The following is a 17581-nucleotide window of genomic DNA, read 5'->3' as shown; positions in this document are numbered from 1 at the left end:
GCATTCCAGCCAGGGTGACAGAGTGAGACTCCATCTCAAAAAAAAAAAAAAGAAAAAAGAAAAAAACAAATTCAAGGAAGTTAAATACGTTGCCCAAAGTTGTACAACACAGAACTGAAGCCAGGACTTTATGGACACAGAAAAAGTTGGTTAGTCCTACAGATGGAAATTTCATCTCAATAGGATTATATAGCTATTTATTTTATTAATAAAAATTTTCTATTAAGTGTACCAGAGCCACTTTTCAGCTCTGAGGATAAGGAACTTTATAGGTGCCTAGATGAGACTCTTTTTATTCCCCTAGAAATGTTGAAATTTTTGCTCTAATTAAATTAGACTCAAAATATGAACATTCCTTGAACATATACCACTTAGTCATCCAGACCTTTAATATCTAAAGTAGTAGTAGTAGTGATTGGAAAGAGAAAGTTTTCAGTGATGGTGCAGTGTTTGTGTGTGTGTGTGTGTTTTGTTTTTTGTTTTTTTGTTTTGTTTTGTTTTGTTTTGAGATGGAGTTTCGCTCTTTTTGCCCAGGCTGGAGTGCAATGGTGTGATCTCGGCTCACTGCAACCTCTGCCTCCCGGCTTCAAGCAATTCTCCTGCCTCAGCCTCCTGAGTAGCTGGAATTATAGGTGCCCACCACCACACCTGGCTAATTTTGTACTTTTAGTGGAGATGGGGGTTTCACCATGTTGGCCAGGCTGGTCTCGAACTCCTGACCTCAGGTGATCCACCCACCTTGGCCTCCCAAAGTGCTGGGATTACAGGCGTGAGTCACTGCACCCAGCGTGTGTGTGTGTGTGTGTGTGTTTCAAACTCATGGGCAAATTCAACTTCAGATGGTGCACTTTTCATTGATTAATATTATAGCAAATGTCAGTTTGTTTTCTTCAGTTTCTGCTGATGGTTTTAACTGGCACAGACAGTATTTATTCAACCTTACAAAACTGTGTAAGTTGCATTGTGATACAGTTTATTGACTTGTACAGTATTGTCATTACAACCCATTCAGGTATGCATGAATCTGAAGCAGAACACCATTTAAGACTGGTGCTGTATAATTCCTACAGATGTGGGTCCAGGGAATAGAACTGAGCCTGTCTTTTTTTTAATGTTAAGCAGGTTACCCCCAGTGGGGCTTCTACTAGACATCTCTCCATTTGGTCTCTTCTTACACTCCAACCCAGCGGGAACAGTTAATAATTAGATGTTTATAAAATGGGGGTAAAAGGGTTTACTGTGATGGATCCTGGCTATCCCTCTAGGAGGAGACCTTTGCTTCAGCAATGGTGTCTTCATCCTCGCAGCCTGAAGCTGCTTCATTTCCTTAGGTCTGTTGTGTTTTGTTTCTGTAAAGCGTTATGAATTCTGCATATTTTTGTAAAAGAATCAAGATTTGTATAAAATGTTGTTTACAGATCTTTTAATGAATAAATAAATAAAAACTCCACAGATCCCTTGGAGAATTCTTAAGATGTAAAGATCTTTTATGTCACTTAAATCTATAGCTAGCACATTTACCTAATGGTACTTCGGTAATAAGAATTAGTCTTTGACCAGGCTTAATAACGGAGGTCAACGTTTCCAGGCTCTTGGCAGACAAAGCCTGGGTCTAGACTGCACACTGGGCAGGGCATATACTCTGACAACTTTATTTGGTCTTTACCTGCTTAATCAAAGGGAGGCTGCTTAGTCCGGGAGCCATGCAGAAGAGGAAGTGCATGGGCAGCAGCTTGAGTGGTTCGGAGGCAGTGAGGAGTGCCATTCTATTACCGTTAAGTCCTAAAGGCAAGTGACAGGATTTTTAAGGAACTGAGGTTCCATTTGATACGCAGACCATAAAGCTTCACAATTTTAACTGGAGACTGGCGCCCAATTCTAGAGTCTCTTTAAAAAATGTACTTATCCAATGCAAAGGTTTTCAGGGCGCCGAGGGGGAAGGATAGTTGGGGTACAGCAAGAAAGTAAAAGAGGAACGACCCGGTGTGCAGTGGCTCACGCCTGTATTCCCCACATTTTGGGAGACCAGGAGTTCGAGACTAGCCTTGGCAACATAGAAAGGCTCCATCTCTACAAAAAAAAATGTAAAAATTAGCCAGGCGTGGTGGCATGCACCTCTAGACCCAGCTACTCGGGAGGCTGAGGTGGAAGAATCGCTTGGGCCCGGGGGATTGAGGCTGCAGTGAGCTATGATCACGCCAGTGCACTCCAACCTGGGCAGCAGAACAAAGACCCTGTGTCTACAATAAAAAAGAAAAGAAGTCCCGCACAGAGGAAGAGAAGATTAAGAGGAGAAGGTGGGAGTAAGCAGAGGTGGGAAACCAGTTTATCTCTCCCCGCCAAATCCTGCAGCCAGTTCCCTCCAAAAGCGTTAAGGGGCTCCCCTTCCAGATATCAATGTTTTGGAGGAAACGAAAAGCCCAACTTCAAATCGCCGCCATTCGCAGGTTAAAAAAAAGTGCAGTAAGCAGAGGACAGGAAATTGAGGCCTTTCGCTGACGCAGAGAAGCCAAGACGTGACGTCACGTCCGCCCAAAACAAACCAGCCCGGCAATTTCTAGATACCGGGAGGACCCGCCTTCAAAATTAGCAACTAAGCGTGCACTAACGTCAATACGCAGGGAACGTGATTACATCAGCGTCAGGCGCCGGCGTAATTAAATATAACTGAGTTTACGCAGACGCAGAAGACGCAGGCAAACCTGAGGTCCTCAGAATGGCGGGCACAGGTTTGGTGGCTGGAGAGGTTGTGGTGGATGCGCTGCCGTATTTTGATCAAGGTTATGAAGCCCCTGGTGTGCGGGAAGCGGTGAGTGCGGGGTGTCTTTGTAGCTGACTCACTGCTAGCTGGCTCGGTACCGAAAGAAACATGTTACAATTTGCCGCTTCTACCCAGGTTCCGATTCTCTTTCTTAGGCTGCAGCGCTGGTGGAGGAGGAAACTCGCAGATACCGACCTACTAAGAACTACCTGAGCTACCTGACAGCCCCGGATTATTCTGCCTTTGAAGTAAGTATGTCTTGGGCCCAGGTGTGAACGAGGATTCCTGTGAACCTTTATTTTGGATTGAGAGCTTTAAATTCCAGTTTTAACCATTGCCTGCATAGCTACTACTTACCTATTGTATAGGTGTCAGTCTATTGGAAACAACTAGATAGATAAGTCTTCTCCGAGGTTCTTATTCTAAGATCCATAGGAAGATTTTCTGGGGCTCCACAACTCACTTAATGCAAAAATTTGTGGCTACAATTCTTTGAGATAGGATCCATGCGTAAATTCTCAAAAGGACCCTCTCCTGTCAAGATTCACTCTACAGCAAGTGATCTAGGGTTTTTTAATATGTATAAGCCTAATTACCTAAGCTCTTTAGAACCACTGGAGAGTGACATATTAAAGTCTAGTTATTTACCAAATGTATGTGATATGACTGAAAGGACAAACCATATCCAAGTGTATACTACTTTTGTCTCAGCCTGCTCCTTTTTTCTATAATCTATCCGATGTTTTTATTAACACATTTCTGATTAATGTAGGCAAGAATTTTCACTGATATGAATACTTTACAAGTGCCAGGTGCCATTCTAGATTCTGAGATCATAGAGATACATGGGGTTTTTTAAAATATATTTTGTTTTCTTTTAATTTTTCTTTATTTAAGACAAGCATCCTCTCCAAAAAAGATAGGGTTTCTGAATACAAAAAAATACAATACAGTGAGGAGCTAAATATATAAAACAAAAAGTTTACGATAGTATGTGTAAATGTGTAATAATATGTAAAGGACCTATAGTGGAGGTATGTATAAGGACAAGAGGATTAGAAAAGGGAGTGTCCGTGCTTGCCTAAGGAGTCAGATGCTGTTCTACTCCACACAGTGAGTATGATACTATTTTAAATGTATAACCTTGAAGTACACCCAGGATTCTAGTTAGGGTCTAATTAGCTAAATGAAATGTAAGATATCATTTCTAAATTATTGGATTCAAGTATTTCAATATGTACAGCTTGGAGGTTTTTTCCCCATTACACCTAATCGTTTATTTATGAAAGGATTGTATTATTAAAAGGCTGTATTTAGCTGGGTGTGGTGGCTCACACCTGTAATCCCAGCATTTTAGGAGGCTGAGGTGTGAGGATCACTTGAGACCAGCCTGGGCAACATAGTGAGACCCTTTCTCTACAAAAGGAAAATTAAAAAGTTAGCCAGGCATGATGGCATACACCTATAGTCCCAGCTACTCAGGAGGCTGAGGTGGGGGGATCATTTGAGCCTGGGAGTTCAAGGCTGCTACAGTGAGCCATGATAATGCCATTGCACTCCAGCCTGGCGACAGAGTGAGACCCTGTCTCAAAGGGAAAAAAAAAAAGATATTATTTACATTAAAGTAACATGAAAAAATTGTTAGTTAAGTTTGTTGTTGTTTTTGTTTGAGACGGAATCTTATTACGTCACCCAGGCTGGAGTGCAGTGGTGCCATCTCTGCTCACTGCAACCTCCACCTTTCGAGCTCAAGTGATTCTCCTGCCTCAGCCTCCCGAGTAGCTGGGATTGCAGGTGCCTGCCACCATGCCTGGCTGATTTTTGTATTTTCAGTAGAGATGGGTTTTCACCATGTTGGCCAGGCTGGTCTTGAACTCCTGGCCTCAAGTGATCCACCCACCTCAGCCTCCCAAAGTGTTGGGATACAGGTGTAAGCCACCATGCAAGCCTTGGCTGAGTTTTAAGTAGAAGACATATGTTCCTATGAACGTGTTTTCCTATGCTTTTTCTAAATATTGTTACCTAGGTGTAGATGTTAACCACATTAAGAACTAAGTACAGTAATGCTTCCTTATTGGACTGATTTCTGAAGGTTTCTTTTTTTTTTTTTTTTTTTTTTGAGACGGAGTCTTGCTCTGTCTCCCAGGCGGGAGTGCAGTGGCGCGATCTCGGCTCACTGCAAGCTCCGCCTCCCGGGTTCATGCCGTTCTCCTGCCTCAGCCTCCTGAGTAGCTGGGACTACAGGCGCCCGCCAACACGTCTGGCTAATTTTTTGTATTTTTAGTAGAGATGGGGTTTCACTGTGTTAGCCAGGATGGTCTCGATCTCCTGACCTCGTGATCCGCCCGCCTCGGCCTCCCAAAGTACTGGGATTACAGGCTTGAGCCACCGCGCCCGGCCTTGAAGGTTTCAAATAACTGCATTCAATCACAGACTTTTTAAAATACTTTTGCCAGTTTTTTTCCTTCTCTCTTAAATACCTTTGTAATTAGTTTACTGATTATTTAATTAGTAAACTCCCAGGTTCAAGTGATTCTCCTGTAATTAGTTTACTGATTATTTAATCCTTTCTCTTTTTGAGACAGAGTCTTGCTCTGTTGCCCAGGCTGGAGTGCAACTCCTCGGCTCACTGCAACCTCTGCTTCCTGGGTTCAAGCCATTCTCCTGCCTCAGCCTCCCAAGTAGCTGGGATTACAGGCATGCACTACCATGCCCAACTAATTTTTGTATTTTTAGCAGAGACGTGGTTTCACCATTGTGGCCAGGCTGGTCTCGAACTCCTGACCTCAAGTGAATCATCTGCCTCGGCCTCCCAAAGTGCTGGGATTACAGGTGTGAGTCACCACACCTGGCATCCTTTCTTAGTAATAGTTGGTAATATATACTGGGCTCACCGTCTTACTTGGTGCACAAAACAGCTCTATAAACTGTATAACTATGTTTGCTATCACCATTTTTTAGCTGGGAAAACTGCAGCTTAGAGAGGCTAATTGACTGAGACCTTAACCGTTCTTCAAACTGCCTCTGAAATTACTCTTTCATTAATTCATTTAACAACTATTTACGAAGGTCTGTTCCATGCTGGGTATTGGAGAACAGTATCGGCAGGGTCCATACTCATGAACCTTACAATCTAGAGTGTTGAGACAGACAATAAATAGATCAGAAAAATTGTTGATAAATGCTGCACAGAGAATGATAGTGATAAAGTGACTGGGCGACTCTAGGTTGGGTGGTTGAGGAAGGCCTCTCAAAGCTGAGATGAGACTACTCCATGAGCAGGGATTGCCCCCACCGCTCCATGAACACTGGCTTAGTCTTTGGAGAGAGTTGAGCTAAAATTCCAGATTTATCACTTATTGAGCATGTGAGTTAGTTAAGGGTTCCTCCTATGCTACGTGGCTCAAGACTACTTATACTGCATTTTTATACTGCCTCTTGTTTAATTGGCTGTTACTCCTTGTCTGTCACTGCAGAATTTTCTAGCTAGAATGCCCTGTTTTGTTTTTTTTTGTTTTTTTTTTGCAGGAAACTAGAGAACTACATTTTTTTAAGATTGTAATTTAGCAGTAGCCGCTGCAAAATACTTTCTCCAGAAAGAAATGCTTAATACGAACTTTTTTTTTTTTTTTTTTTTTTGGAGATGGAGTCTCACTCTGTTGCCAGGCTGGAGTGCAGTGGTGCGATCTCGGCTCACGGCAACCTCCGCCTCCCAGGTTCAAGCGATTCTCCTGCCTCAGCCTCCGAGTAGCTGGGATTACAGGCGCGTGCCATCACGCCCGGCTAATTTTTGTATTTTTAGTAGAGATGAGGTTTCACCATGTTGGCCAGGATGGTCTTGATCTCTTGACTTTGTGATCCACCCGCCTCGCCTCCCAAAGTGCTGGGATTACAGGCGTGAGCCACCTCGCCCAGCCTAATACAAAACTTTTAAACATTAATGCAGGCTTCTTTAAAGCCTTTGATACTTATTTAGTCTAATTGTTAAGATAGTCGAAGCCCTCAGAAAATTAAAATTTATGGAATAACCAAAGTATTACTACAAACAAATATTTTAGGCAGTTCTTTCCTCGGGGTAGGAAATGTGCAGAATGGAAATGGGATAAGATGTTGGCCCTAAAGAGGAATAGCTATACTACATTTACTTGCAAACAGTAAAATTGCTAGAGAAGATAGTGAATATAAAGAAAAGACACCTTGGGAGGCTGACGCAGGCAGATCACCTGGGGTCAGGAGTTCAAGACCAGCCTGGCCAACATGGTGAAACCCTGTCTGTACTAAAATTACAAAAATTAGCCAGGCGTGGTGGCAGGCGCCTGTAATCCCAGCTACTCGGGAGGCTGAGGCAAGAGAATCGCTTGAACCCGGGAGGCAGAGATAAGCCAAGATCGCCCCATTGCGCTTCAGCCTGGGGGACAAGAGCGAGACTTCGTCTCACAAAAAAAAAAAAAAAAACTTCTTGGATTTCTGGAGGCTGGCAAGTGTAAGGTTCACAGGCTGCATCTGGTGAGGGCCTTCTTGCTGGTGTGGACTTGGTGTACAGTCCTGAAGCAGCACAGGGCATTACATGGCAAGGTAGGGGCACACAAGAGAAAGACAAACTGGCTTTTATAACATACCCACTCCGGTGATAACTCATTAATCCATGAATGGATTGAGCCTTTATAACCCAATCACCTCTTAAAGACCCCACCTCTTAATACTATTACATTGGGGATTAAGTTTCTGTATGAATTTCAGACGGGACAAACATTCAAACCATAGCACTGTCGAACTGATTCTGATATACTTCTGGAATTGAGAACCACTGGTTTAGGATTAATCCTTTTCCCTGTGGGCTCCTTAATACATGCCACTTTTCCTGCCTTAGCTGAATGTGAAGTGAGTGAGTGTGTGTGTGTGTGTGTGTGTGTGTGTGTGTGTGTTCTTCAGATTCTAGAGAGCATTTAACTCAGAGAAGAATTAGGGAAAGGTAAACAATTCATTATAATGGGTACTGTAGCTTAAATCTATTCTTTGGTGATTGTTAATTTCAATTGTCAACATGATCTTAGAAATCTTTTTTCTGATTTACACATCAGACTGACATAATGAGAAATGAATTTGAAAGACTGGCTGCTCGACAACCAATTGAATTGCTCAGTATGAAACGGTAAGAATATTAAAATGGAAATTAAAATTTAATTTGTAGTAACTCAGTAATGAGCTGAGATTTGTGAAGAATGTATTTGCTGGCTAATATTGGCAGTGTTGGCCGGGTGTGGTGGCTCACACTTGTAATTCCAGCACTTTGGGAGGCCGAGGCCGGTGGATTGCTTGAATTCAGGAGTTTGAGACCAGCCTGGGCAACATGGCAAAACCCCATCTCTACCAAAAATAATTAATAATAATAATAATAATAATAAACATACCTGGGTGTGGTGGCACACACCTGTGGACCCAACTACTTGGAAAGCTGAGGAAGGTGGATCGCTTGACACCCCCCAGGAGATGGAGGTTGCAGCAAGCCCGAGATTGTGCCACTGCACTCCAGCGTTGGGGACAAAGGGAGACCCAGTCTTGAAAAAAAACTATATATATATGTAGAGAGAGAGAGAGAGAGAGGGAGGCAGTGTTGAAGGACTGACTGGGTGGTATGAAGAGAGAATAGAAGGAGTCATATCGCTTCTCATTTTTTTCTCTACCAGGGCATGGGTATGTTAGTGGATGGGTGGGTGTGAGTATTTTACAAAAATGGTAGCAAACTTTTTTGTCTACTGCGTTTTCCCCTTAATATATTACTGACATCTTAATATTATTAAATATTCTTCAGTAATATTTAATAGCTAATGTAACAATCTTTTATGTGAATGTAATGTTGCTTATTTAACCAGTTCACATCGAAGTGAACATAATGGTGCTAAATCATATTTGTAAATTGATTGTTAGCATATATTGGTTTCTTACTATTGCAAGGTTTACATCCTCAGTCTTCTGTAGTTTTTATACTATATGGAGACTCATGGGACATTCTATTGAGAAGAGATGTAAAGGCTTGGCAGTATAGATGGTTTTATTTTATTTTGTTGTTTAATTTCAGATATGAGCTTCCAGCCCCCTCCTCTGGTCAAAAAAATGACATTACTGCATGGCAAGAATGTGTAAACAATTCTATGGCCCAGTTAGAGCATCAAGCAGTTAGAATTGAGAATCTGGAGCTAATGTCACAGCATGGATGTAATGCCTGGAAAGTATACAATGAGTAAGAACCTTTTTTTTTCATCTTCTGTTTTTTTTTTTTTTTTTCTCTTTTCTTTCCATCTCACCCAAAGTTTTAGTACGTTTTAAAAGTATGGGAAGTGCTGGGTGCAGTGGCTCACGCCAGTAATCCCAGCCCTTTGGGAGGCAGAGGTGGGTGGATTGCTTGAGGTCGGGGGTTCGAGACCAGCCTGGCTAACATGGTGAAACCCCGTTTCTACAAAAAATAAAATACAAAAAATTAACTGGGCACGGTAACGTGTGCCTGTAATCCCAGCTACTCTGGTGGCTGAGACATGACAATTGCTTCAGCCTGGGAGGCAGAGGTTGTAGTGAGCCAAGATTTTGCCACTGCACTCCAGCCTAGGCGACAGAATGAGACTCTATCTCAGAAAAAAAGAAAAAAGCCGGGCGCGGTGGTTTACACCTGTAATCCCAGCACTTCAGGAGGCCGAGGAGGGTGGATCACCTGAGGTCAGGAGTTTGAAACCAGCCTGGCCACCATGGTAAAATCGCATCTCTACTAAAAAAAAAAAAAAAAAAAATTAGCCGGCCATGGTGGCACTTCTGTAGTCACAGCTACTCAGGAGACTGGGGCAGGAGAATTGCTTGAACCCGGGAGGCAGAGGTTGCAGTGAGCTGAGATTGTGCCACTGCACTCCAGCCACAGTGACAAAGTGAGACTCCGTCTCAAAAAAACAAACAAAACCCCACAAATTATAGGTAAGGGAAGTGTGATAAAAATAATATAGCTAGACTTTGTCTTGGGATTATGTTCTAGAACTACAACCCATATGAAAGGCCACTATTTTGAAACCCACCTCAAAGTTCAAGAGTACGAACGGGACCTAAACCGAACTACCACATTTATTGTATAATATAACAAAACGAGTTCTGAGGTCCCATTTGCAGAGCATCACTTGATAGAATGTTATCAAGTGTTGCTTAAACAGTTGATTCTCATTAGTCATGCGTTATGTTCCTTAAGTCCTATGAACACTGAATTAGCAAATACTGTACCATTTCTCCTAGGGGAAATATATATATATTCATGTGCACACATATACATATCTCTCACATAGATTATAATCTTAAATCCTAAAATAAACTCATCCTGGTAGACTTCTTTCTTTATTTTATAAAGGAGAAAACAAAGTTGAGAAATGTAAAGTAACTTTCTTGAAACTGCCCCACTAACAGATCCCAGACTTGGAACTTGAACTTCATCCTCTGGTTATTTCTGTATGAGAGCTAAAACAAGAAAGCAAAGCACCTCCTTGTTCATCCTCAGCTGAAAATGTGCATGCTCAGCTGCCCAGATTTTTCACCACTGTGCACATGTCCATGAATGACTGCAAAACACTACAAGTAGTAATTTTGGGATTACAAATAAATTTGAGCAAGTATTTGTTGTCAGTACAAGCCACTGACCTCCTGTTTCTGTTCCATGTAACTAGCTCTAGCTTTAGTATTTATTGTCTGTCTAGAATTCAGATTCCTTGCTTACAAAATTCAGTGGTTAGATTATCTGCATGGCCCCTTTGTGCCCTAAAATTTCCTGAGTGTCTATTCACAATTTAAGAGAAAAAGGCCACTGAACTTCATAACAGTATGTACAACTTTTGTTAGAGTATATTTTTTCTGAAACATAGCTATATAAAATAAAGCAAAACCATGAAATGATAATACTGTTTCTCAAATCTTCAGAATTATGCATTAAATATTTGTAGCCACATAATGATACAGTGGCCCAAATCCAGAATTTGGGAAACTCTACAAAGCCAACAACTAACTTTCTTTTATATATCTATATATTGCAAGGGGGAAAAAAAAAAGAAAAAATGGGATTAGGGTGATTAAGAAATGTAAGCGACATCAATAAATCTGTTTCACAAAATGGAAAAATGTGATTCTTCTCAAGAAGCTTTATCTAATGGAAGAGATAATAAGTTTTATGCCAAGTAACCAATAGTCCATTTTTGGCAATATGGGGGCAAGTGCTACATTGTGTGCTGTGGTCTGTAAACTAAGCATTAAGAGATGGGGCATTGCCAGGCGTGGTGGTTCACGCTTGTAATCCTAGTGCTTTGGGAGGCTGAGACAGGAGGATCACTTGAGGCCAAGAATTTGAGACCAGCCTGGGCAACGTAGTGAAACCCTGTCTCTATAGAAAACAATAAAAAAAAAAAAGCCAGGTATGGTGGTACACACCTGTAGTCTGTTTCAAAAAAAGAAAAAAAAAAAGATGGGGCATTAAGTTGAGTGTTGAAGAAAGGTGAAATTGGGATGTTTAGAAGGAAACAAGGAAAACATTCCAGGAATGGAAAGCATAGATGCAGAGGAAAAATGACATTGAAAAGAATGCTGCTGTCAACCTACCTGAAAACCTTTAAGAATTCCTTATTACCTACAAGGTAGAGGCCAATTTTTTTTTGTTTTTTTTTTTTTTTTTTGGAGGCGGGGGGCGGGACAGAATCTTGCTCTGTCGCCCAAGCTAGATTGCAGTGCCACAATCTCAGCTCACTGCAACCCTCCCGGGTTCAAGCAACTCTTCTGCCTCAGCCTCCAGAGTAGGTGGGATTATAGACACACACGACCACACCTGGCTAATTTTTGTATTTTTTGTGGAGACAGGGTTTCACCATGTTGGCCAGGCTGGTCTTGAGCTCCTGGCCTCAAGTGATCCTCCAGCATCAGCCTCTCAAAGTGCTGGGATTACAGGTGTGAGCACCCGGCTGGACCAGACTTTTTAACATGGTATTCAAGGCATTTTCCTTACTACCTCAACTGTAGACTTTTAACTCAACCCAAACTAGTCCTTTCTCTGGTGATTATCGTAAATCCTGCCTCTGGGCCTTTACTTGCCCTTGCCTTTACCTGTTCTACCCAAATTCAGCTTGTTTAGGGCTCAGCTCTAGTTTGCTTACTTGTCTTCTTCCCTGATTGAAATTCTGCTTCTAGTATTGTCTCCCTCTTCTGAGTAACTGTACACAGAATTATTGTGCACATCACTTGTTTTCCATTTAATCACAAAGTGCTCTATAGTGCTTAACATTCCCCTGAGCATATTTTGTCTCCTCCAAATTCAGTGGACATTTCTCCAGAGATGTACTATATTTTATCAAAGTATATTTAAGAGGAAGGGTGGGAGAAGGGAGAAGACAAACTAAACTTTCAGGGAGAGCCAGTTCAAAAGAAAGCTCCCTGTTGGTGGTCAGAAGTCTGGAACAGAGCACTAAAATCGATAGTCCTCAGCATGGAGTGATTGTCGAAGTCAAGGAAAGGGGGATGACCTGAGGGAAAGCCTAGAGAGGCACAGCTGTTTAAAGTCTGAATCTTGAGAGAATTGCAGCTAATGCAAGGAAACCAGTCAGTAGAGGTAGGAGAATAACTCAGGTGAGCAGCAGAAAATTTGAGTCACAAAAGCCAGGAAACAATATTAGATTTAGAGCAAGAACACATTAGGGCCAGATGTGGTTAAAATGGACCCTGTAGGTGACTGATCCACTGCCTTAAGAGGAAATTGATATGATGTGGAATTATATCTCAATAAAGTTGTTATTTAAACTTAAAAAGATTAAAATCTGTTTTATTCTCTAAAATAATCATATGGTACTCTGTATTATTGAACTTTTCCCCTGTGCTAGTTACCGCTGACCTGGACTGGTATCTATTTTTTATTTTGCTATGCATATGTTACATGTAAATATGGACTGATATCTCATTCTACAACAGTTTTCTTTTTCTCACCTCTCTAGTTCGCAGTAGACAGGAGGAGAGAATGACAAGATGAATGTATATGCAGAAATAGAGAGATAAAAGGGGGTTGAGAAATAAAATAAGTGGGTACTCAGATATATTCCATCTTTTCTATGACAAGAAGTCATGACAGTTTAAGAAGTGACAAAAAGCCATGTGGCTCACACATGTAATTCCAACACTTGAGAGGCCGAGTTGGGGAGATTGCTTGAGCCCAGGAGTTCAAGACCAGCCTGAACAACGTGGTGAAACCCTGTCTCTACCAAAAAATAATGAAAATTAGCCGGGCATGGTGGCTTATGCCTGTAATCCGAGCTACTTTGAAGGCCTGAAGTGGGAGGATTGGTTGAGCCCAGGAGGTTGAGGCTGCCATGATTGCGCCACTACACTCCAGCTTGAGCAACAGTAGAGCAAGACTCTGTCCCTACCCCCACAAAAAAAAGCCGGGTACAGTGGCTCATGCCAGTAATCTCAGCACTTTGGGAGGCCGAGGCAGATGGATCACTTGAGGTCAGGAGTTTGAGACCAGCCTGGCCCACATGGTGAAACCCCATCTCTACTAAAAAAAAATACAAAAATTAGCAAGGCATAGCAGTGCATGCCTGTAATCCCAGCTACTTGGGAGGCTGAGGCAGGAGAATCACTTTAACCAGGAGGCAGAGGCTGCAGTGAGCTGAGATCTCACCACTTTACTCCAGCCTGGGCAACAGAACGAGACTGTCTCAAAAAAAAAAAAAGCAACCTAAGTACTCCAAGTATCAGGCAGGGCATGGTAATCCCAGCAGTTTGGGAGGCCAAGGTGGGAGGATTGCAGCTCCTTGGGAGGCTGAGGCAGGAAGATTACTTGATCTTGAGAGGTGAAGGCTGCAGTGAGCCATGATCACACCACTGCATTCCAGCATGGGTGACAGTCCTCGATTACGGAGTATCCAACATAGTTCTTGGCACAGAGCTCAATAAATACGATTTTTGGCAGAAAAACTTGAAAAAGTTCACTTTTAATTGGTACTATTTTAATGTATTTTAATCTGATTTTCTTCTTTTCCTTCAGAAATCTAGTTCATATGATTGAACACGCACAGAAAGAACTTCAGAAGTTAAGGTAAACTGTTTTTTCCTATTACAGAATGAAGTTTAAGTGAACCTTTAATAAATAGAAAATAGGAGGAAAAAGAAAGCAATGAGACTGCAGCCAGATGAAAGTAAACAATTGATCCACTCTCTTTGTTCAACATCTGACACTGGGTTTGCCCTACCTAAGTAGAGGAGAAATAGGCCTGAGGTCTGAAAACATCTCTGCCACTTGCAGCTTGCAAGTCTGCAAACATAGAAAGGCACTTTTAGAGGGGGAAAAAGTTGCAGAATAACACATATAATCTGATTTTTAAAACCAATTTCTACACACACATATAGGAAAGCCTGGAAGGACACCCAGCAAAAACTCAACAGGAGTTATCAGGAAAAAGGAAACATGCATGAGAGGAGGGACTTGAGACTTGTAATCTGAGTGTGCTCGTGTGTGTGTGTGTGTGTGTGATTTCTCACAATGAGCATGTGTTATGAAACTTGTAATCAAAAAATAATTAGAAGAAAGGTAATTTCTACAGTTAGCCTGTAACTGTACATAATATTGTTCTCATGGGATTAAGATATTCTCTTGTGTTACAGAGTTTTCTGTTGATTTAGGTCTTACATTAAAATGTAATTGGGTTGTATAAATAATTTTTTACAGAAAACATATTCAAGATTTAAACTGGCAGAGAAAGAACATGCAACTCACAGCTGGATCTAAATTGAGAGAAATGGAGTCAAAGTGAGTATTTGTAATTCCATCATCTTTTAAATTGTTTAGCCCTGTCTAAGCTCGATTCAATAATATGATTCAAATAGCATTCAAATGGGATGCCACAGGTATCAAAGAAATGCTGTTTTCTGAATTCACCCTTCCCTGTCTCTGCCTCTTTATAAGGTGTTAAAGAGAACTATAAACGAGAATTGAACCATTGGTGAAGGATCCTTTGCTAAATTGAACCATTGCTAAAGGATTTTGGTCTTAGAATGCCCTGTTTTTAGTCTAGTATTTTTGGCCTTGAATAGAATTCTACCTATATTCACCTTTTAAATTGAAAAAAAAAATAGCCAGGCACGGTGGCACATGTCTGTAGTCCCAGCTACTCTGGAGGCTGAGGCAGGAGGATTGCTTAGCCTGGAAGGTTGAAGCTGCAGTGAGCCATAATCGCACCACTGCACTTCCAGCCTGGGCAACAGAGCAAGACCTAGTCTTTAAAAAAAAAAAAAAAAAAGGAAAAAAATTATTTTATAAAATTTTGTAGGGAGGGAGATTTCATACTTGATAATTTTTTTGTACCTCAGGTTTATGCATTTTTAAAAATGTTCTTTTACATACACACATATACCTTTATACAATATAATCTTGAATATTTGTGTCATTTCTCTCTCTTCTTTTTTGCTTTGCCATTCCCTTTCTCCCTTCATTACTCAAGTCATTCTCCTTGTTCCACCATCTCCATGTACGTGTTATCAGTCTCTTTGGTACCCTTTCATGTTTTTTCCTCAATTTAATAAACTATTGCCTCTTTCCTTTTTGTTGATTAAATTAAATACTGTCTTCATCACTCTTTCCTATTTCTTCTGGTTTGCAAGTTCTCTCATCTGTTTCTAATTTGCTTTTTTATTAATTGAACTTTTATTTTGAGATAATTATAGATTCACATTCAATTGTAAGAAATAATACAGAAGAGCCAGGTATGGTGACTCGCATTGTAATCCTAGTGCCTTGGTAGGCCAAGGTAGGAGGATTGCTTGAAGCCAGGAGTTCAAGACCAGCCTGGGCAACATAACAAGACCCTGTCTCTACAAAAAAATGCTTTTAAATGAGCCAGGCGTGATGGCATGCATCTGTAGTCCTAGCTCCTCAGGAGGCTGAGGTTGGAGGATTGCTTGAGCTCAGGAGTTCCAGGCTACAGTGAGCGTGATCACAGCACTGCATTCCAGCCTAGGCACAGAGCAAGACCCTGTCTCTGAAAAAAAAGAATACAGAGAGATTCCATGTACCCTTTACCTACTTTTCCACAATTGTGCCTTGATTTTTTTTAATGGAAAGTTGAAAGCGAAGGTTAGGCCAGGCATGGTAGCTCATGTCTGTAATCCCAGCATATTAGGAGGCCGAGGTGGGTGGATCACCTGAGGTCAGGAGTTTGAGACCAGCCTGGCCAACGTGGTGAAACCCCATCTCTACTAAAAATACAAAAAAAGTAGCCAGCTGTGGTGGCATGTGCCTGTAATCCAGCTTCTCGGGAGGCTGAGGCAGGAGAATCGCTTGAACCCGGGAGGCAAAGGTTGCAGTGAGCCGAGGTTGCGCCATTGTTCAGCCTGGGCAACAAGAGCGAGACTCTGTCTCAAAAAAAAAAAAAAAAAAAAAGCGAAGGTTAGTGTTATAGCTCCGGGTGAACATGTGTATACATTTAAAATAAAATCTTCTAAGAGAAGTTTTACATTGAGTAATTTTTTTCCTTTTTTCCCCCCCGTTCTAGTTGGGTATCCCTGGTCAGTAAGAATTATGAGATTGAACGGACTATTGTTCAGCTAGAAAATGAAATCTATCAAATTAAGCAGCAACATGGAGAGGCAAACAAAGAAAACATCCGGCAAGACTTCTGAAAAGACCATTTAGCAGGTAGAAGAAAAGTTGGGCTTTCACAAAAGGCATCTGAACTTTTAATGAACTGTGAAGGACAACAGCATCTTCCCAAAACCATTGACGTTTAAGTGTTTAGAAATCACAGAACGTGTAGGCTGCTATGGTAATTCTATTTGTATATCTCAACAGAATTAAAATGTCTAGCTTGGTGGTATTTTTATAGCCATAAAAGAAAATCTTTAGGCTTTCAAAGTAAGTATGACTTTAGAATAATATTGTGTCATAGAATTAGTTTTCAGCCATGTGGACCATATTTTGTATCCAAGGATCCTTATTTAAAGCTTTCAACATTTACAGGAAGTTGGAAATTTTTGGTTTATGACTTTGTCTAATAAAGAGATAGTTCTAAACGTATTCTTGATCACCAAACAAGACTTCAGAAATACAGTGACTGTACAGAGTCATCATTATCATCATCATCATAGGTAACAGTTATATCAAGCTTAATATATGCTGAACACTTTAGGTAGATGAACTAGATGTATGTGAATAAAAATTATTTGGTCCTCACATAAACCTCAGGAAGCGGTTACTGTTTTTCTCATATGTGGACATGTAACAGACACCAGTTAAATAACATAACTTGCCAGAGTTTTATAGCTGAAAGTGTCAGCTTTTTTATAGAAAGTGTTAGTCAGGTTTTGAACCCAATAGTCCAGCTCCAAAGTTAATGTTCTTACTTCTCTACTTGTAAGGAATTAAATTGTGTAAAAGATTCCTGCCCAATTCAGAAAAAATATTTGCAACATATCAAAAGGTAGTCTTGCTAGGTGTGGTGGCTCACGTCTGTAATCCCAGTGCTTTGAGAGGCCAAGGCAGGAGGATCACTTGTGTCCAGAAGTTCAAGGCCACCATAAACTGTGATTGTGACACTGCACACCAGCCTGGGTGACAGAGCAAGACCCTGTCTCAAACGAAGCAAGGTAGTCTTAATGTATAAAGACTGACTGAAAATTATTGAAAGGTCAGTGGCTCACACCTGTAATCCCAGCACTTTGAGAAGCTGAGGTGGGCAGATCACGAGGTTGAGAGATCGAGACCATCCTGGCCAACATGGTGAAACGTCATCTCTACTAAAAATACAAAAATTAGCTGGGCATGGT

The 17581-nt window shown here is 41.2% G+C and overlaps 1 protein-coding gene across 1 annotated transcript; it reads left to right on the top strand.

Annotated features, from left to right (window-relative positions):
- Positions 1 to 2614: 2614 nt before the first annotated feature.
- On the top strand, positions 2615 to 16994 carry BCAS2 (BCAS2 pre-mRNA processing factor). Its single transcript, XM_063625840.1, has 7 exons — positions 2615 to 2809; positions 2917 to 3009; positions 7843 to 7913; positions 8841 to 9002; positions 13809 to 13859; positions 14490 to 14570; positions 16312 to 16994. The coding sequence occupies exons 1-7, from the start codon at positions 2717 to 2719 to the stop codon at positions 16436 to 16438; spliced, it is 678 nt and encodes a 225-aa protein (XP_063481910.1). The 5' UTR covers positions 2615 to 2716; the 3' UTR covers positions 16439 to 16994.
- The last annotated feature ends 587 nt before the right edge of the window (positions 16995 to 17581 follow it).

This window comes from Symphalangus syndactylus, chromosome 12, assembly GCF_028878055.3.
Source record: "Symphalangus syndactylus isolate Jambi chromosome 12, NHGRI_mSymSyn1-v2.1_pri, whole genome shotgun sequence".
In the NCBI taxonomy this organism is placed as follows: domain Eukaryota; kingdom Metazoa; phylum Chordata; class Mammalia; order Primates; family Hylobatidae; genus Symphalangus; species Symphalangus syndactylus.
Note: the sequence above shows the minus strand (reverse complement) of the source record. Positions and strands in the feature narration are given on the sequence as shown.